The 21986-nt window shown below is 34.9% G+C and overlaps 3 protein-coding genes across 3 annotated transcripts; 1 reads left to right on the top strand and 2 right to left on the bottom strand.

Annotated features, from left to right (window-relative positions):
• The first annotated feature begins 284 nt into the window (after window positions 1–284).
• LOC145088132 (uncharacterized) lies at window positions 285–4592 on the top strand. The gene is made up of 3 exons (XM_079026351.1): window positions 285–803; window positions 1998–2156; window positions 2667–4592. The coding sequence occupies exons 1-3, from the start codon at window positions 450–452 to the stop codon at window positions 4335–4337; spliced, it is 2184 nt and encodes a 727-aa protein (XP_078882477.1). The 5' UTR covers window positions 285–449; the 3' UTR covers window positions 4338–4592.
• A 374-nt stretch (window positions 4593–4966) lies between these two features.
• LOC145088131 (uncharacterized) lies at window positions 4967–6333 on the bottom strand. Its single transcript, XM_079026350.1, has one exon. The coding sequence runs from the start codon at window positions 6155–6157 to the stop codon at window positions 5081–5083; it is 1077 nt and encodes a 358-aa protein (XP_078882476.1). The 5' UTR covers window positions 6158–6333; the 3' UTR covers window positions 4967–5080.
• A 5535-nt stretch (window positions 6334–11868) lies between these two features.
• Window positions 11869–12366, bottom strand: LOC145089962 (RING-H2 finger protein ATL70-like). The gene has a single exon (XM_079028335.1). It carries the CDS (start codon window positions 12364–12366, stop codon window positions 11869–11871), a length of 498 nt encoding a protein of 165 aa, XP_078884461.1.
• Between the last annotated feature and the right edge of the window lie 9620 nt (window positions 12367–21986).

Below are 21986 nucleotides of genomic sequence, written 5' to 3'. Positions count from 1 at the left end.
CGTTCAAAATGAAAATCATAATAATATTAAAAAAAAAAAAAAAAAAAAAAAAAAAAAAAGCACGTAAGGAGATGGACATGAAAAAAGATCCCCAACTAACAAGCATGAAAGCATAGCGTACAAGTAGATGAAGCGACTGATGTGGAAATTCTCAACTCAAGATTTCATTGTTTAAGATTATGTTGTGTGCGACTATTCGGTGCTGCCGGCCCCCTTCCTCCCTCCCCCCTCTTCCCCCCACCCCACCCCACCCCACAACATACATACACACACACACAAAAGAGCAGCATATACCTATAAAGAATCTCTCCTCCCTCTATAAACACGATATACTCTTCTCTCTCTCCTATTCAATTCCAACTGCTTTTCAAAAATTTCTTCTCATCTCCTTCACCTAATTCCCAATTTTAGTCTCAAACGCACGGAGCCAACGATCAAAATTGAAAAAGATGGTAGTGGGCATGATGAAATGGAGGCCATGGCCACCGCTTTCATCCAAGAAATTTGAAACCAAGATTATCATCCGTCATCTCCAAGGTTTGCCTGAGAATACTGCAACCACCAACGATGGTTCTCAAGATCTTTCAAGATTGGCTGTTGAAGTTAAGTGGAAAGGGTCAAATAAGCCCAACAATCCGCTTAGTTTTAAGCGAAGAAGTGTGAGGAGGAATGTTACGAAGAAAGGGTCTTTGAAGGATGATGGGGTTATCGAATGGAACGAAGAATTTGTTACTGTTTGCAATTTCTTGGGTTTGAAAGATGGGGGTTTTCATCAGTGGGAAGTTGCATTCACGGTGTTCGATGTAAGTCCTCATCCAATTAACATAATCATATATTTTGTCTGGTTTTAATTTATTATATTATTCTTTCTAATGATAATTCTCTTGCGTTTTTGTTCTATTCCAATAATTTATCCTAACTTTTTCCTTCCTGACCTAAATTTACAAGTTTTAATCGAATTGAGATTTTCATCAATCAAGCCTAATCGAAACCGATCAACTTATCTTTTTTAGGAAGAATCTTGGATAAATTCGTAAATTCTTCATTTAACTTTTGTTTAGTTTTGACTTTATATGAACATCAGAGTGGTTTTCCTCTGGGACTATTCATGTAGCAGTGAATTTGAAGATCTGTTTTGACTTTATTGGGATGGTTTTTCATAGATGTCAATTTCAATAAATATAATTTCCAATTTTTTTTCCCTCCTGATTAAGTTTCCTATACATTCAACTAATAATTATATCTGATTAACAGATCAGTTTCTTTAGCTAAAAGCCATATGCTAGATCAATAATAACTGCATATACCAGCATATGTCCCATGTTTTTCCCCCCAAAAGGGCCTCGATTTACAGGAAAAAATAATCATAAATATTAACAAATATTAAAATATAGAAGATAATAAAGACCTCGAGTTTAATTATCTGATATTACCGGTATTATATGATCACTTGATCATCTCCATTAATCAGGATAGAGACTGATACGCGTATTCCTCTTAGTGGTTCGTTTTGGTTAAAGAAGAAAAAAGTTATACTTTGAGCATTCTGATATTGAACATGTGTCAATAAAAGTGGGTAGCCTTTTAAGTATTTTACCAATTGTAGGCTATGGTTGGCATTTAATTATTCATATCCATCTTTTAACGTGCCCTTCCTACAGAGTCACATGAACAAGGATAACGAAGAACTTATCTTTAAATTAAATCAAGAAGGAATTATAATTCTATTTCTTAATATCTTTTTACTTTTCCTACCAAAGTTGACTTAGTAAGCAACCTGCCCCAAATAACTTTACTATATTTCTCTACAGAAAGAAGCTTCCTCTTGTCTTCAACCGTATACAAACGATCAGCAAATTAATACACTGATATGATGATATCTTTATTGCGTATGCATATTGATCTTAGTTTGACTTTTTTTTTAACAGCAAGTAGATCATAGTTTGACTTTGATTTATTCTATTAGCTAATTAGCTTGTTTCTCCTCTTGTCATCAGGACTTAAATCAAGAACCAAAAAAGGGATACTCTTCAATTGCAACTGGATTGTTAGATCTTGTGGAGTTTTCTTCTTCTGCTGAGCAAAATGAGATCGATATAAGCATTCCACTTTCAATGGGTAGTGGCATAACAAAGGCTGCTGGACCTATACTTCATGTAAGGGCCCGTTTCTTTCTTTTTCCCATTAACTTTTGTCTGTATAAAGTGTATTCTAGAATCTAGATTAATCATGTTTTAAATAAATCAGGGAATTACATTACACCATTGCTTACACCAAAATAAATGATTAAAACGGCGTGTTATATTTATTTCTTGCAAAGAGTGTTTCCTCTCTCACCTATTAACCATTTTTATTTTTTAATATCAAAAAGAATATGTTAGGTATATTCCTTTCTATAACTTAATAAATTATTCGCATGTAACAACTATTGTATTATTAAAAGAACCATATTTTAAATTTGTATACGACCAAAGTACTAAATTTATAAATAAGTTTGAAACATAAAAGTTTATGACATAAAAGAATATCAATTTAATTTATAATATAACATCACAACTAACAAATTTTTACATATAGAATATGATTATACAAATAATAGATAAAATTACGTACATTCAGAGTTGATCATTGGTTGTGTATTTAGTCTTTGTTGATTGAATTTTCAGGTATCTCTGAGCCTACAAGAGCTGAGGATTGCACACGAGAATACAGAACAAGCACAAAGATCCATTATACCTCTTCCATCGACACCTCTTAATGGAGAACTCTCAACTACAGAGAAAGAGAAAGACGAGCCCACGGGCCTGAAAGTTAAAATCTTCAGGGCGATATCATCAGCTAATCGGGCTAAAAAACCATGTCATGAAGAAGAGGGTAGTAGCGATGGAAAAAGCTCAGGTACAAGTTACGATGCAGATTACCCGTTTGACACCGATTCACTTGAAGGAGATGAAGTTGACTCTGAAGAAGTCAAAGATGCCGAATCCACTGCTCGTAAGTCTTTCAGTTACGGAACCCTAGCCTATGCAAATCACGCTGGAGGAGGCTTATCTTACTTCAACTCAAGCTCTAGTGAAGATGAAGACTGGATATACTACCGAAACTATAAAGAAAAATCCGAGTATCCAACTGAATCCATCATCGATCCTTTAGAAAAAGAAACCCCCCCAAAACGAAGCATCATCTTCCCATGGAGGAAACGAAAGTTGAGTTTCCGGTCACCGAAAATCAAAGGGGAGCCACTTTTGAAGAAAGATTCCGGGGAAGAAGGCGGTGATGACATCGACTTTGATCGCCGGATGTTGAGTTCTTCAGATGAGTCAAGTTATGGAGTCAAAAAGTCAAACGAAGACCGTTCCTCAATCTCTGAATTTGGAGACGATAATTTTGCAGTCGGGAAATGGGAGAAGAAAGAGGTCGTGTCCAGAGACGGACACATGAAACTTGAGACGCAAGTTTTCTTCGCGTCCATTGATCAAAGAAGCGAAAGAGCAGCGGGTGAAAGCGCGTGTACGGCTTTAGTCGCGGTTATAGCCGATTGGTTCCAAAATAACCCGAATGAAATGCCGATTAAGTCCCAATTGGATAGTTTGATTCGAGACGGGTCGTTAGAGTGGAGGAATCTTTGCGGGAATGAAGTTTATCGGGCCCGGTTTCCGGATAAACATTTTGACCTTGACACTGTTCTCCAAGCCAAGATCCGAAATCTTTCTGTAAACCCGGAGAAGTCGTTTATCGGGTTTTTTCAACTTGAAGAAGGGGAAGGTGATCTTCACTTTCTTGATGGGGCTATGTCGTTTGATGGCATATGGGATGAAATAAGTAACATTGATGGCATGAACATGAACATGAACATGAACCCGTTGGTGTATATCGTGAGCTGGAATGACCACTTTTTTGTGTTGAAAGTTGAGCATGATGCGTATTATGTTATTGACACGTTGGGGGAGAGGCTTTATGAGGGGTGCGATCAGGCGTATGTATTGAAGTTTGATAAAGATACGGTGATTGAGAGAGTAGTAGTACAAGTTGATGCTCAAAAGTCAAATGAGAAGACAGAAGGAGAAAAGGTCGATGAATGTGAAAGTAAAAGTAGCGAAGAAACTTCAAGTGTGGAGAAGAGCGAAAAAGAGTTTGTGTGCAAAGGGAAAGAGTCGTGTAAGGAGTATATAAAGAGCTTTTTGGCTGCAATTCCCATAAGGGAATTGCAAACGGATCTCAAGAAGGGGTTGATGGCGTCATCAACACCTCTTGTACATCATAGGCTGCAAATCGAGTTTCATCACACTCAGTGTTTGGTTGAAGCAAAGACAGAGACAATGGCGATTACAGTATGAAATAACAAAGATTAACTTTTTGTTAATTGTTTTTGTAGGTTAACACTTTTGGCCTAAATATAATTGTATGTGTTTTTAAGGGAACGGGTTGAAAAGTAAAATTCTCGTTCTTGTGTTTATTTTGGTAGGCGTTTTTGTACGAGTGAAAGTCTGTAACATGGTTGTGAGACTTTTGCGGTTGTTCACGTCTTGGATGGAATGGAAATTATAAATGTAAATGTTTAATACGTATAAATCTCTCAAATTTTTGGTTCATGTGTTTTATTCTCTACAAAGTACAACTAGAACATGCTAACATTTTATTTTTAACACGTTGAAATATGATTGAAAAAGAATATAACAGTGTTATATAAGAAATCAAATATCTTCCTATAATATTTGTCATATTTAATAAAATTAATTAAATTTTATTATACTTGTCATTAGAAAAAAATGATTGAAGAATATATATATAGGAATAAAATTCATGAGGATATTTACATAATTACATATATTGGGTTGTAAAACCTTTAAAAACATTAAAAACTCTTGCCCTATGGATATAATGCACCAATTACACATAACTTTAAAAGCAAACAATTCAAATGAATTTTGAATAAAAAAGCAAAATAAATTAGTGTTTAGAACAATGAAAGAAACAAAAATAATGAATAGAATTTAGAAGTGACAAAGAAAAAAGCATACAATATTCAAACATTTTGTCATGAACTGATAATGACAACACACGCAACATAGGAACCATTTCAGCAGCAAACAGGGCATCTGATAAGCCCATTCTCGTTACATTCAGTACACTTTTCCGGCAATCCTTGTTCACCGGAATCCACCTTCCTGCTACCGCTGCAATTACAACACACCACAAACCGAACTCCAGCACACCCTTCGCATGGCCCTTCCGACGTCTTTAGCGGTATTTCAGCCAGTAGTGGCCGGAACTTCCCTTGCTCGTGCAACCGTAAAACCTCCTCTGCTCCTCCGATGTACCTACCGTTTATAAACAGCCTCGGCGGTGCTACTTTTCGGCCCAGAATCCGCCATAGTTCATCTCTGAAATCCAAGTGCATGGATAGATCTCGTTCTTGGTATAAAACCCTAAAACTTTCTAGTAAAAATCGGATACTGGAGCAATCTTCGAATGTCTTTCTGATGCTTCTGAATCCTGTTGTGTACAGAATCACTGAATTTTTTCCTCCAGGCGGACAGATTTTCTCGAAATCCGAAAGGGGATTTGCGATTTCATCTAATTTCAGCGACTTCAATGGCGGCTCTGTCTCTGGTTCTTGATCTAAATAGTCTTCGATGTTCTGTAAAACTCTATTTCTCCTCTCTGCTTCTTGTGCTTTAAACTCCAAAACCGCCTGCTCAAAAGCAGCTAAAAGATTCGGGTCGAAAAGTGTGCCGGAATCTAAATCCGGTGGCCGGAAAGACGAGATGTCAATCTCCGACAAAGGTTTAGCAGCAAGAATCTTGGAATTCGCATGGACCAGTTTATGATCAGTAACCAGGGCACCAACGGGTCGAACATTCTCTTTGTCCTCAACAACACTATCCGTATCGGATCCATCGTCATCTTGAAGATCCTTCATGAGCTCCGATACATCAATGATTTCATGTTCTTGGACTGAAACACTGCTCTTTTTTTCAATCTGCTGTCCTTCTTCAGGAACCGAAAGGGATTCACATTTACTGCTCGGTTTCGGAAAGAAATTATCGATAAGCCCATCGGCTGCATTAACATGAAGAATTCGATCAGGTTTCAGGTACCCGATTGTTTTGATCGTCTTCAACTTCTTCAAGAGCTTCCCCTTTACACCCTTCATTTTCTTTTCTTCAACTTACAGAAACTGTATCTACCAAGAAGATTTATTCCTTAAAGGATCAATGAATGAGATAAAAATGGGGATTTAGATGGGGTTGGAAATGAAGACTGAAGACTGTTTGCTTGTTTTATCTTCTTAACGGCTAGAAAGATTATGGGGGCGTAGTTTTAAATTTTGTTATGATAGGGTATGGGGAGATCCACTATTAGCTGGAGTGGAGATGGTTTTGGGCCGTCAGATGAAGCTGATTAGACACGTGTAGGATGATGAGTGGTAGAGTAGTGTAAATGCTTTACGGTGGTAGACAACGGTCGAGCCGGAATACTGGCCTACTGCAACTTTTGCTTGAGTACTGATCATCATCTAAACAATCTTTTGCCAAAAATTAAACATTTTTTAATTTACAAATGATTGCTATTTAAGTTAGAAATATTTATTTGATTTAATATATTTTAATAAGATATTTTAATAAGAATGAAATTTCTTGTGTTAGAAAAAAGAACTAACTTTGGTTAAGCAAAGTAATAAAAGATGTTGAAGAAAGTTAGGACGAAGATCTATAGTTATCGACTAACTAGAATTCACCTATGCTAACTGCCATAATGTATGAAAATATAGCTAAGCTGAAGTTTATTCAGGAGACGATACCAAAGATAGAGCAAATAAAGAATATTTGAAACTTGTCTAAATTTAACAAAAAGGACTATCTTAATATGGGTAAAATACACAAATTTATTATATTTTGGTTATTTTTGTGAGTTGACTATATTCTATTTTCGTCAATAAATATATCTGACACCTTTTTCTTTGTTAAGTTCAACATAACCCATTAGGTTGGTTGGAGTGACTTCGACATCTTATTTGGCAACTTCGACGAACATGGGGTCGAGGCCTCGACACGTCGAACTTGACTCAACGACTTGGTGACCGATGAGAGAAAGTTATTTTTTTACCCATTAACTCAAATTCCATTTTTCAAAAATACATTCTTTTCAAAAAAAACCACCAAATTTCAAAATATAACCGTCATTTTTTTTCAAAATTTTAAATTTTAAACTTTAATCTTCAACTATAAATACCATCATTTTTATTCATTCTTCAGCCAATCAAATTTTCTTAATTCAACTCTCCAAACTTTCTTATTTTCATCTTCTTCAAAACTCCATCGCTAATGACTCGTGTGGTTCATGTTTGGTCCCTGAAAAAGAGATCTCGTTGGTTCGTCCATGAGTTGATGTTACAGAAGACCCAATCCACATTAACCTCCCTACAACAACCTGTTGGAGGAGAGTCACCGGAAAATACAACCTCGAAGCTCCGGTCCCTCGAGGTAATGAAGAAATCTACTCCAAATGGAGGCGCACAAATGCTCTTACAACTCAGCTTAACAGTTTCATTGGGTGATGCATGAAGCTGAAAATGTTGAAAATGAAAATATTTTGCTAGAGAATATTCATTAAGTTTACCGTGTTGAAAATAACAAAGATTTTCGGCATGTTGGTTTTGGCAAATTGTAAGGCAGTCCCCAAATTTTTCTCAAATTTAAACTTGTTGTCTTTTAATTGAAGTTTTTTTTTCCAAATGTGTTACATTTTTTAAATTTAAGTGTATTAGTTTAATTTCAAGTGTGTTATATTTTTTAAGTTTAAGTGTGTATTATTTTAATTTCAGATGTGATTTGTTTTTTAAGTGTAAGTGTGTGTGTGTGTGTTTGAAGTTAATGAAATTTTAGCTTTAAAAAAAATAATATGTTTGAAATGTTTATATTTTAAATTAATTAATTTGAAAAAAGTATCATGACAAGTATGACAACCTGTGCTATATAAATGACAAATTTTAAAGAGTGAAAAATTTAACATGACGCCTACATAGACTGTGATAAGTATATTAAAATTGTTATGATATGAAATTGCCAATGGCTTTATTGGAATTCTTAGTGTCAATGGTTAAGTACAAATTTTTTTGATAAAACAACTAAATTTTGAAGAAAAAAAATCTTTTTGAACCACTTTTATCTGTAATAACTAATAACACGTCATAATAATCGACATTAAAAAAAAACATTGTTTTTGTTTTTAGTGTAAAATGTTTTTTCAACCATTCATAAATCATTTATGTATTCAAAATAGTATTTTTTCTATTTTTAATTTTATTAAAAATAAAAAACTTTTTTCAATATCAATGAAAGTCCAAACAAAGGAAGACACATGAATATTTAGCAGTAGTGGTATAAAAAAAATCGATCAAATATAATAACATAGACCTGATAAACAGGTCCGTATCGGGTTAGGTCGGATGGAGACATTAATTAAGTTGAAAATGGACCCGGACACACATACACATTTAATAAATGGGTTGTCATATTATAAAACGTGCATCTAAGTGTTTATTGTCTTTAATACCTTAGACACATTTTATAAATTACAATATTTAAACATTTCAAATAAAAATTATTGTGCTATAAAAAAGTAAATACATGGTATAAAAATGAGAAACCATTTAATATAATTTACATTCAAACAAATATATTCATTGGTTTTATGTTATTTGATATCTTTAATCTAACTAAATAAATAGAATTTGTACCAAAAAAAACATTTTATACTGATAACGAAATTTTAAATAAAATATGATTATGGTTGTGAGATATAAACCAAAAAATATGATATATAATTATAATTTTCTCCTTAAATTAACTAATATTATTTGATTGTATTATATTTATTTTGTATTAAAACAATAGATGTAAACTATATAAAGAAAATTATCACGTTACGAATTTAATTATAGTTGTGAGATAAAACCAAAAAACCTTGTCATTGTTCACCTAAACACTTTATTCATTTTATAACTCAATTACACTACGGCCTATGCCCTACTCCCTTCATTAAACAAGCTTTCTACTTTTCTTTTCATATAAAATTGTATCTATTTGAAACATATGTAGTTATCTACTACACAAACAAAAAAAATAAAAAATGTTTACCGGTTATCTCATGATTCATGAACGAGGGAGTGGAGACGAGAATGGAGATGGCAAAGGATGCCGGTGATTGGGTATGGTTTTTTGGACTATTATACTTTAAATTGCATTGGATGTTTTTTTACAAGTTTGGACTAAATTTTTAGAAGTGGGCTTTTGTATTGGGTTATAGTTCTTTGGACTATTATATGTTAAGTTGCGTTGGGAAGCTTTTTACAAGTTTGGAGTAAATTTTGATGCATCATATTGCTTTATTGGTGGATTTATACTACATTTTTTAGTTGCACAATAATATAATATATATATATATATATATATATATATATATATATATATATATATATATATATATATATATATATGTATTATTCTTCTACGGGCCCAAAACACTACACAGGTCCCTCCTTGAGTCCAAAGGGATGACAAGCGGGGCCTAAAATGGATAAAAAAACAATATATTTCTACTAGCTAAAAACCGGACATTTTGAATGAAAAAAATGATTTTGGACTAGTTTAACTAAAACCGGTTCCAAGGAGGCTACATGTATAGATTCTCAAACTAGTACTAAATAAATGGTTTGGTTTTAAACAGTCGGTCTTTATCAAATTGGTTTTTTCCTAAACCGGTTTTTTTGTACACCTACTACCCATCATTCCATCAAGGACAAATGGACTCGGACATCTCGGTTATCCGGTCCGATTAAAACTTATTATAAACAGAGATGAACATTGTACAGAATCTAAATGACTAATAAAAGTAAAAAGAAAAAAAAAAATGAAAACATCGAATTATACTAAGATTTACTTGCAGGTTGCATTTGTACATAAATCAGTCAACTCTGTTGAACTGGTAGTGCAATCACCGAGTTCCGACACACAGGACAAGTAGGATGAGTCTTCAACCACATATCTATACACTTGACATGAAAAAAATGGCGACATTCAGGCAACACCCGTACGACTTCTGCCGGTTTATAATCGGCCAAGCAGATAGAGCAGCCGGAATCCTTGGCATGATCAGTAGTGGTGCCACCTTTGTGAGCCTCGGAGTCGGAGTAAACAAATGTTGGGAAAGTTACAAGGACATCGTCATCAAGACCTGGAGAGATTCTTATGAGGTGGTGGTTGTGCGTATCATCGTTGGTGGTGCTAATTGGTGTTGGTGATTGAGAGCGCCTGCACATGTAAATAGTATATCCAAATGTGACTAGCAGGAGAAAGCAGAAGACGAATCCGGCCATGAATATGTAGTCGCCGGTTCCAGCGGCTTTGCTGCTGTTGGCAGTGTACGGTGGTTCTACGGCGTACATATTGTGTGTGAGAGAGCTTGGGGGAACTGATAGAGAAATGAGGATGCATATAATGTGTGTGTATATATATATACTCTTTGAACATATATATACAATTATATTATTTATAAGTTAGAAGTGGACAAGTGGTCTTTTGCTTGGGCTGCAAACAAATCGAATGGTTAGCAGAAACGTTCATTAAACAATTCAAGTAAATAAATATACGTTATTCAAATGGGATAATTTTTTATTTGATGCATATTAAAGTTAAAGAGTTTGCGAGCATCTTATAAAAAAGTCTCAATAAACAAAAAATTCTTCATATATATATATATATATATATATATATATATATATATATATATATATATATATATATATATATTAGGTGTGAGACTCATATATTACATGAGTTTAATTAAAAAAAATATGAAATTTTAATAATTTGAATAGTTTGAATTTATAAGAAAAATAAAAAAAATTTTGAATTATTAAAATTAATGAAGGTTTTTTTTAATTGAAATACATTACATATATAAACCATTTCTAATAAATACTTTACATATATATTATTTTACATATTAAATGTGGAATTTTAATTTAATAAAATAAAAAATACAATAAAATGACAAGTGGAAAATAGAATATTTAAAATTTCTAGAAAATGATATGTATTCAAATGAATGAGAAGATGAGATGTGACAAAAAAACCTTCATTTATTATACGTAGATGTAGTACTTCGAAGTTCAGTTTTACTAAATTTTCAAGATTTCTGTTTTTAATTTATATAATTTGTTAATCATATAATAATTAAAATTTAAAAAGTAATATACAGTTGGTTATTTCAGTTTTTTTTTTCTTTCTAATTTTGAATTTTAATTGAAGCTGCTCCAAATGTAGCTTCTCATCAACGATCCAATTATATAGGAAAATCGACTTCTGTCCCATTCTTGGTCATATAAGGCTTACGGAATTAAATGTATATTTTTAAATATAATTACATAATTAAAAACCATCACAAATACGTAAGGGGTTACGACTTAGCATACCAATTTAAATAAAGAATGACCAAAGTTTAAAATATCATCAGGTTTGTAACAATAGAATTTGTAGTGACAGAGAAAGTTCGTGGAAAAAATAATTAGTATCTATCGAGGTTAATTACCTGTCACAAAGTCAAGCTATTCCCATCGTTATATCCGTTGGAAATTGCAACAGAAATTTGGACGCAAATTTTTTATCCCTATATTAGAAACTCTCTAAAACACTTTTCACTTCAATTAAAAAAAAACCCCTCATCGACTACCAATCAACAAGCTAAAGATGAAGTAACGATGTTCGTTGATATAAAAAAAAAATGAAAAAGCTCTAGAGAATCTAAAAGTGAATAAATTTTGAACTATAAGTTTAATATATACTGAATTAATTTGCTCATACATCAATCAGTCAACTCCTTCCGACACATTGGACAAGTAGGATGAGCCTTCAACCACGTATCTATACACTTGACATGAAATAAATGGCCGCATTCCGGTAACAACCTGACGACATCTTTAGATTTATAATCCGCCAAACAAATAGAGCAACCGGAGGTGCTGGCATCGGTGGCTGTGTCACAGCTGTCAGTAGCACCCTTGTGAGGAATCGTCACCTCGGAGTAAAGAAACGTGGGGAAAGTCACGAGGACATCGTCATCAAGGCCACGAGAGAAGCTTATGAGATGGTGGCTGTCAGCCACGTCGAAGGTGGTACTGGTGGCACCGAAAGAGATGATGGGTGGTGGTGGTGACCGAGGGCGCTTGCAGATGTTAGAAGCGTAAGTAATAGTTATTAGAAGGAGGATGATGCAGAAGAACGCAACAACGAATATGTAGGCGTCACCTCCTGGGGGTTTGCCGCTGTGTGGTGGTGCTACGTCGTCCACTGTGGTGCTCATGTTGCGTGCGATAAGGTTGAGAAGTTGTTAACTAATGTTGTTTATATGAGAAACATTGAAGAAAACTGAGAATTTGTTTATATTCTTAATTTACTTTAAGGGGAAGTAACCATATAATTTAATTGAGTTATTATAATATTTAGTTTTTATATTCATATTACATTCGTATTCATATTTATATAGAATTAAAGATGCTATGCTGCTCACGTTTGCGGGGAGAGAAGTTCTAGTGAAGAAGATGATAAATCACCACTCTTACGCATCCCTTTTATTTGGTGAAGTTGGTGGGTATTATATTAAACAATGCCAACTTATCCCATATATATATATATATATATATATATATATATATATATATATATATATATATATATATATATATATATATATATATATATATATATATATATATATATATATATATATTAGTTGTGAAACCCGTATATTATACGGGTTAATTAAAACATAATGTTAAACAGAAGCGATTAAATGAAAATTTTATTTAAATTTGAAATATGAAATAAATGAAAATTATGAAGAAAAAAACATGCAAAAAATAAATTAATTAAAATTATGTGTTTAATTGTTAAACCCGTGTATTAAACGATTTATTATAATAAAATGTTAAATATAAATGTTTAAAGTGTAAATTTATTTGAAATTGAAATTGAAATTTCAAATTTGAAATTTGAAATTAATAGTTATTATAATAGGTTTAATTTATGGAAACTAAATTAATGATATATTGAAAATGAATAATAAAGTAATTGATAAGTGGAAAATAAATATATTTCAAAATTATGATAAAATGACATGTGGCCAAATAATTGAGAGAATGACAAGTGGCAATAACATTTTCATTTATTAGGATATATATATATATATATATATATATATATATATATATATATATATATATATATATATATATATATATATAATCAAAGTATTTTGAAAAAAGTAACCCAACATTTTATAAAATTTATAAGATAACGATTTCCTTTAAATGTGGTACTTCGGAGTTGGTGGTGGGTTCCGAGTCTAAAATCTGACACACGTACGTTTCGGACTAGAAAAACGTATTTTGGACTATATTCAGAAATGTACTTATAACACCCACAAGATAGGGCTAGATGATTAAAGAATAATAAGATAATTATTAGTCATGGCAATAAATAAATGTTTTTGATAGAATGTTATTTAGGATAAATAACCTATACGAAAGTTATAGTAATAAATAAAGCCAACTAGTGCATATAAAAATCGTCTAAATCCAACTTCGTGAGAAGAAGTTATGATTATTAGAAGTTTATGCGCAGTAGTATGCGACACATAAACCAAAATTAAGAACGGTTGATTGATAGGAAAAACAATCTAAAGGAGAGTTGAAGATCTCGTCAATACTTATACGTCGATATAAAGACAGTCGAGAACATATATCGTATGAGAGAATTATGATTTTTTTACGAGTTTTAACAGTCTAATCCTTTTAAAAATAAAACGAGAATTAACCGACAGAGTCTAAATGAAAGTTGTAGTACTTGTCGATACCTATGTTTGGATATAAAGAACGTTGAAAACGAAGTTCGTATAGAAAGATATGATTTTTAGAAAATAATTAAATATTGTAGCGCACGGCGTGCACATGACGCTTCTAGAATGTGAGACGCGGACCACCAAAATTGTGACACGTGGCAGCAGACCTTGAAGGGCACAACGTGCATGGTCAAAATCCAGCTATAAATAGTTGTTGTAGCCCCATTCCATTCCTTAAACCTATCCAATTTCTCTCAACGATTATCTGAGATTTTAGCTAGATTTTCCCCTAGATTTTAGAAGTTTTTTGCGAAGCCCTAAGTCGCCGATGAAATAGAAGTGTCCGGGTTGAAGTTCTGCCTACGAACTATCCATACTTTTGTCAGAAACCTCTATAAGTTAAGCTACACTTATTATGCTTCAAGTGTAACTTATATTTATATTCATAGTCGTTATTATGAATATATAAATAAAATTTATCTGTAATTCTAAGGCATTATACTGATTGATCTACTTATGGGAATGATGTTTAGGCTGGATTTGGTGAGATGTTTAATGTGGTATTTCCAAACAGTATACCATGTATACCAAACGGACACTACCTCCGATATGATCATACCTGGTTATTCCTTACTTGATAGATCTTGATGTAGACATTGAGATGGTTGAGAAATCCAGACTATCATTAGTCACCAGGAATATATGACTAAGACTTAGTGGCATTCTTACCTAGGTCACATCAAAGGAAAAACCAAGGTGTTAGGTGAAGCACTGCTGTAAAATCAGTGATAATTTTTTGTTATTTAAAAAAAACATTAGTTTCATACATCAAATGTCTCCAAGTCAATCACAAAACACAATATCAAAAACATCATAGTACAAATATCCAAATAGTGCGGAAATCATGAGGGGATGATGTTGTGCCATCACAACGGGCCCTTCCCTTTCGTACCGGAAGTACTTGAAACCATAAACGTTAACTATAAGCACAAAGCTTAGTGAGTTCCCCAAAGTACCACAAACCAAAGATACAATCGGGCCTAGCCCTGGGGTATATTCCAATCCAATATACAATCATGGACCTAGCCATGGGGCCCAACCCTGGGGTTTCTTTCAACTCATCATATACGCATGGGACAGCCGTGGGGTTTATTTCAATCCAATCATACAATAATGGGCCTAACCCAACCTAATCGTACAAACATGTAAGAGTCAAATAGCAACTAGCATTCTAAATAAACCATTTGGTGGGCCGACATTGGTGTCTTCGACCCACAAGCACAGTTAAAAGACTCACTTCTAACTGAAGATGAATGAATCACACACTCGAGCTGCTGCTATCACGCCTCCTCACACTAATGAAAACCCAAAGACAGCCCTAATTACTAATCAGGGTTTTAACCCATAATCAATGGTCCAAAACATCTTTTATCTTATTAAGTGCAAAAGACCATTTTGCCTTTCCCATACATGACCCAATATTCAAGGCCCCAAACCCCTAACAAACCAAGGCCCAAAATGGCCCAAATTGTTTTTCTAGGAGTACAACCTGCATACTCCTCATTATGCCTAACATACAGCCTAACCTTGGAAGAGTTATAAGGCGGCAACCGTCTACGCTCAATGTAATAGTGTACCGAGGATTACGCCTAGTGAAAACTCCTGAATTCTAAACTCTCAACTAAGGTCTTAATTCTTAAAGACTTAACGTCCAAACTTCAGATCTAACCCCAATGAACGACTAAAATCATAAGGTTGCAACCTTTATGCCTTTACATGGCTACAAGGAACTCAAAACTAAAACCCTAACTTATATTACCATCTAAAACCCCATAACTCTTGCATGGATGAGTACAAAACTCCAAGCTTGCATTTTATGTCATCAAACACCCAAAAACATCTGAAAGGGTAGCTCAAATGGTCTGGAGTAGACTATACTCGTTAGACCAAGGTTTTTGAGAAAAAAAGGTCATCAACTAGCAACCTAACAAGAGCTAGCAAAGCAAGCCTCAAGATTTGAACTTTATACCTACTGAAGATGCACAAAGATTAGTAGATTATGGATCCAAGAGCTTGAGTGCAACATTACAATTCCAAAGATCTTCCTTCACCACCAAGAACACCAAAATATCACTAAAAAGCTTCAAAACACACACACACACACAAGAATTAGGGTTTTTAGATAGGGGATAAGAGAGGTGGAGGATGGTTATAAGAAGGTCGAAGGGGAGTTAATGACCTTAAATAAGGGTCACAACCTTGAATTTTAGGCTTTTGAGACAAGCTCTAGTATGCCCGACGTATGCCCTGTGTACGATCAGTGTACGTAACACAACATTCTATTTATTAAGAGGCTTACGCCCGACGTACGCTCAGCGTACGCAACACAACACACCATCCATTAAGAGGGTTACACCCGACGTACACTCCATGTACGCCCAACATAAAGGTTTATTTGGCAAGGAAAATAGATTTTGGGTTCATCAAATACTCTAATGGAGCGAATGCCTTTATGACTTTCACCAGCCAAGGAAGCCCCTAACGTTGTAGTCAAATACTTTCTTTTAAATGGTTTATCTTCATGATAATCATGAACTAGGATCTACGAGCATCGATTGGGGTGGGTATGTAAAGGTATGAGGTTTTGTAGATATCCAAATCGGAAATTATATCTATATATTGTTTGGTAACAATTGGTTTTGCAGGATTAAGATATATATATATATATATATATATATATATATATATATATATATATATATAAAATAACATTCATGGATTGAAATCCCTATGTATTCCACCAGGTTTCCCAACCTAACCCACTCAGTTTGTATGTATCACAAGTATCAAGATTTAAACTAATGGAACTTGATTAGGATGTTGAGTGATTAAAAGAAAGCATGAAATGTTGTTTAGGACCATTAGGTCTTTACGCTATAAATTATGTATTTGTATTGATTATGATATCCTTAGGATTTTTTTAAGGCAATCTTGTTCTCAAAAGATTTTTATATACTGAGATTTTCCACAAATGAAGTATCATGATTTTTAAAGCGTAAAGAAAGTTCTTTTTGTTTCTGGAAATTAGAGGATGTCATGGTATGGTTAGGCTGGAGTGGTAAATTTGCGTTATTTGAAGGTTCTTTGGTTTTGTATTGTGTTTGTTAGATTTCAGATAAGGAGTATCATTCCATTATGTTATAAAATAAGTTTATATAAGGAATTTTATCAAGTGTCAGTTTCTAGTTTAGGGCAATGACAATGAATGTAGGGATCTATGTAGTATATTGCTCCAGACTACACATGATTTGGTGTAGCTATAAGAAATGATACCAACTTCGTTAGGTTGAAACAAAACCATCAAGACTCGACTTTTATGCTTCAAGGACCTAAGATCTACTAAGAAATGTCACTCTAAGGTTCTGGAGTAACCCATACTCCCAAGAACCAAGGTCATGGGACCAATAGCTCGTAAATCTACCCATAAACGAGATCTCAACAAAGGAATCATCAAGGTAAGAACTTTTTAGCTCCAGAAGACTGCAATGAAGAAGATAGCTCTGGATCTTGGGGCTCCAACTCCAACAATGCACCACCACCAAGAATGCGCCAAAGATGGCTAGGGTTTTGTGTGGTATCTTTAGAGGGAAGGAGTCTGATGAGGGGAAAGGTCTTTGTGACAACCGTCAAATTCAAGTCAAAATCAAAGTCAACAAGTCAAAGTCAAAGTCAACAAGTCAAAGTCAAGTCAACAAGTCAAACCGATCAATCTTGTATAATACTTGTATGATTAAAAGTTATTCTATGAAAACGTACATTTGTATGTCAAGAATTCGAGTGTCTCGGTAAATCTATCAATGTGAAACCCTAAGAAGGGAGTTAAACGCATCAAAACACGACTATGAACCCTTTTGGGGACTTAAAATAATCATAAACGAAGTATAACGGGGTCCACGGACCTTGCATTGCAAGATTATTCGATGAAAATGGCTAAAAGTGAATCTCTCTCAAATCTCTCCCAAATCTCTCTCAAACTTTTTATAGTCACCCGGGTCATCCCGACCCTTAAATTGACCAAAAACTGATCGAATCGGTGAGTTATATCGAAAAACAGCTAATTAGGACCGAAACTCCTCTAAGGAGCCGAACCTCTTAGGAGCAGAACCTCCTGTCAGAAGCCTCTCGGACCGACCCTCGCAGTTAGCAGCCGAAATCGAACTTCGGTCCCTCCTTTCCCCCTCGCACCTTCAGTCCTTCTTCTTCCCTTCTCTCGGTTCTTAGCTTCTTAGAGCCGAACCTCGCAAGTTCGGTCCCTAAAGCTGATTTTGACTACTTTCGCCTGTTAAACCCATTTTTGACGTTTTTGACGGGATTTTTTCACCAAATTCATATTTTTACCATTTTTAACCCCCAAAACTCATATTTTATTTATTTCTCAAGGATTTATTAATAAAAAAATCATTATTTTATATTAAGAGAATATTTACCCCACAAGTGGGTCAAGTGTGCTCACTTGCCTTCCATGTGTCACCCTCTCACTTGTCACCTTATCCACATCACACAAACCAATTCACACATCACTTCAAACTCACAAGTTGCTCCAGCAACCTTCTATATAAAGAAATCCATGGAGGATTTCTTGATTGACTTGGTCATTTCAAACATACACACTTCTCATATCACCTTAAGAAAGCTTCTTTCTCTCTACTTTCCACCATCTTGTGCAAGTGTTCTTGAGTTGCTACTGCACTTTTTGGATCATCCAAACTCTCACATGTTCATCAAGTGTTCTTGACTTGATACTCCTCATCTTCAACCTTCCACTCTTCCAAGAATCACTCAAGGTGAGTTCATACCCCTACATTTTCTAGTCTTCTTTAGTTTTCAGGGGGGGAATACAAGTTAAAACACCAAAACATATTTGAAACTTAACTTGACAGCTTACAACAGAAAAGTTGTGACCTGTTCACGAACTATTTTACCCAACTTGAACTTAATATTTTTTTTCAAAACTGTTCAATATGCAAATATCTTAGGTTTATACCTTTAAAATGACTACTTGCACATCTCCATACGATTTTTCTACAATTTTTGGTGATTTTTACGAAACTGCCTATCTCTGCAGCAACGAAATCGAACCAGGTTGTGAAAAGGAACATTTTCCCACTGGTTTGAGACCACCAAAAATTATAAGAAATTTTGTGAACATATTAGACTCTTTTTCCAAACTCTCAGAGTTTGCGGATTTAGTTTTTGACTTACGATGATTTTTCTATAAATAATATAAAACAGTGGCATTTAAGAGTTAAATTGTCAAAACAAGTTTAAGAGTTATTCACACCTTGTAACATGCTGAGCAAGGTGTGTAAGATTTTATACTTAGCATTTTCAATGTCATTTTATTGAAATACAAGGTCACTCATAACAAGGTTTCATTTACAACATAAAACATTTTGATAAAACTATAATAGGTATAGTTTGGACACCTCATTTAACAAAGAAGTAGTAATACTATCGATTTACAAAGCGAGTATTTTATTACAAACTATGTGAACATGTTAATGAATAAATTTGTGAGACATTCATCTTCGGAGTACTCTTTAGTACAACAGAAAAGTCCTGTAGTTATAGCCAGAATTTCTTGTAGGGAGAGCGTGATAGTTGTATATAGATCTATATTGGGTTTGACAACCCGCACCTAAGCTACTTGCAACAGCTAGACCGGCAGGTATGGGGTGACAAGTGTCATAACATTCTGACGCTTGAAGAACATCGAGTACGAGGTCTTCGAGTCATAGTATGGTTATAACAACTCGCATGGGAAATTAACAAACACACCGTTCACGAGAATTTAAGGATTTCACGAAAAGGAGTTTTATTTAAATATAAAACCACATATAAGTATGATGATTTACTTACATATACTAAGTCTTGGTTCAGTTAAGACTACACTAAACCTTTTAGAAAATATTGGATTCTCTGGAAACAAACTTGTAACAAACTTTAAGGAACAACATTCATTTTTCATTCATAAATTGATTATGAACTCACCAACTTTTATGCTGATACTCTTTCAAAAACTACTTGTATTCTCTAGTAATCAGTAATACAGGTAACCACAAGACTTTTGAAGGCAAGACGCTAAGGCGTAGATTTCTTTTGAACTATTTTGACATCATATGTAATTTATCTAGAAACATGTACTTTTGCAACGATGTAACCTTTTAAATTATATTTATGATGGTTGTGTTTACTTTCTTCACTATGGTTATAATACTGATCATGACGTCATCCGCCCCCGAACATTTCCGATGTTCCGGTTTGGGGGTGTGACAATCTTGAGTCTATAATGATGCTTAAATAGGGTCCAAACCCTAAAAATTAGGTTTTGTCCCTAGACAACGTAAGCCCAACGTACTCACCCCCCCCCCCCCCAAAAAAAATTACACTTTCTCCCCCTTGGGAACAGATTTTCACATAAATTAAAACAAGGTTTGAAATAATAATTACCTTAGAACCGAGTGTTACAACTTTTCCGCACTTGAATTAGACTTCGTCCTTGAAGTCCATTGCCATAAAAGGTTTCGGGTAATGCTCCTTCATCTCGTCCTTAGGATCCCACATCAAATCTAGACCCTTTCAGTGTTGCCACTGCACCTTCACGATATCCACCACCTTGTTTCACGAGGTCTTCATCCTCCTATCAAGGATCGTCACTGGTCTCTCTATATAATTCAGGCGATCATCCATCTGAATGTCCTCCAATGGAATCACTGCGGAATCATCAACCAAACACTTCCGCAGCTGAGACACATGAAAAGTGTTGTGAATCTGATTGAGCTCCTCGGGCAACTCCAAACGATATGCAACCATGCACACCCGGGCTATCACCATGAATGGAACAATATACCTATGGCCTAGCTTACCCCGCTTCCTAAATTGGATGACACCTTGCCAAGGTGACACATTCAGGAGTACCATGTCCCCAACTTAGAACTCCAAGTCTGACTGTATCCTATCTGCGTAACTCTTCTATCGATTATGTGTTGTCTGAAGTCTATTGGGAACCTACTGAATCAATTATGTTGTCTTGAGTACCACTTCCGTACTCCCCATAACTCGTTGACCGACCTCACTCCAGCATATCAGGGTCCTACACTTCCTCCCGTAGAGCATTTTAAAAGGAGGTCGATTAATGTTGGCGTGATAACTATTTTTATATGAAAATTCTGCCAATGGAAGATACGTATCCCAACTACCGCCAAAATCCAGAACACATGCCACAACATATCTTCGAGTGTCTGGATAGTTCGCTCACTTTGACCATCAGTCTGCCGGTAGAAAGTCGTGCTGAAATGCATTCGAGTACTCAAATCCTTATGGAATCTCTTCCAAAACCTAGAAGTAAATCGAACATCCCTATCTAAGACCACCGAAATCGGCACCCTATGCCGTGTCACCACCTCTCGAATGTAGATATCGGCCAACTTCTCTGCCGAAATACTCTCCTGGATCGGAATGAAATGTGCGCTCTTGGTCAATCGATCCACGGTGATCCATATCGAATCCACTCTGCGTGTCGTATGAGGCAATTTGGTAATAAAATACATCGTAATCTCCTCCCATTTCCAAATGGGAATACCCAAAGACTCCATTTTGTCATGGGGTCGTTGATGCTCATCCTTGACTTTCCGGCAAGTCAAGCATCTCTCCACATACCAGGCCACATCTTGCTTCATGCATGGCCACCAATAGTCTAGCCGGAGATCTCTATACATCTTTATCGCTCCAAGATGAATAGAAAACCTCGATTTGTGTGCCTCTTACATCAACACTTGACGCGCACGACCCCAATATGGAACCCACACCCTCCGATGATGGGTCAATAACCCTTGGCTATCAAAATAAAAGGAAGCCACCTGACCTACTATACACTCACTCTTGTAGTGCTCTTCCTTCATAGCCTCAACCTAAGCCACTCAAATCTGCTCTAAGAGTGGGGTGATCATTTTCATCCTCAAACACGCATCCCTGATCAGGGTAGCAACTGCCTTGCGGCTAAGAGCATCGGCTACCATGTTGGC

The sequence above is a fragment of the Lactuca serriola genome, chromosome 2 (genome assembly GCF_051521515.1).
Source record: "Lactuca serriola cultivar US96UC23 chromosome 2, Lser_US96UC23_V15, whole genome shotgun sequence".
NCBI lineage: Eukaryota > Viridiplantae > Streptophyta > Magnoliopsida > Asterales > Asteraceae > Lactuca > Lactuca serriola.
The sequence above is the reverse complement of the archived record's forward strand: the minus strand, read 5'-3'. Positions and strand labels throughout refer to the sequence as shown.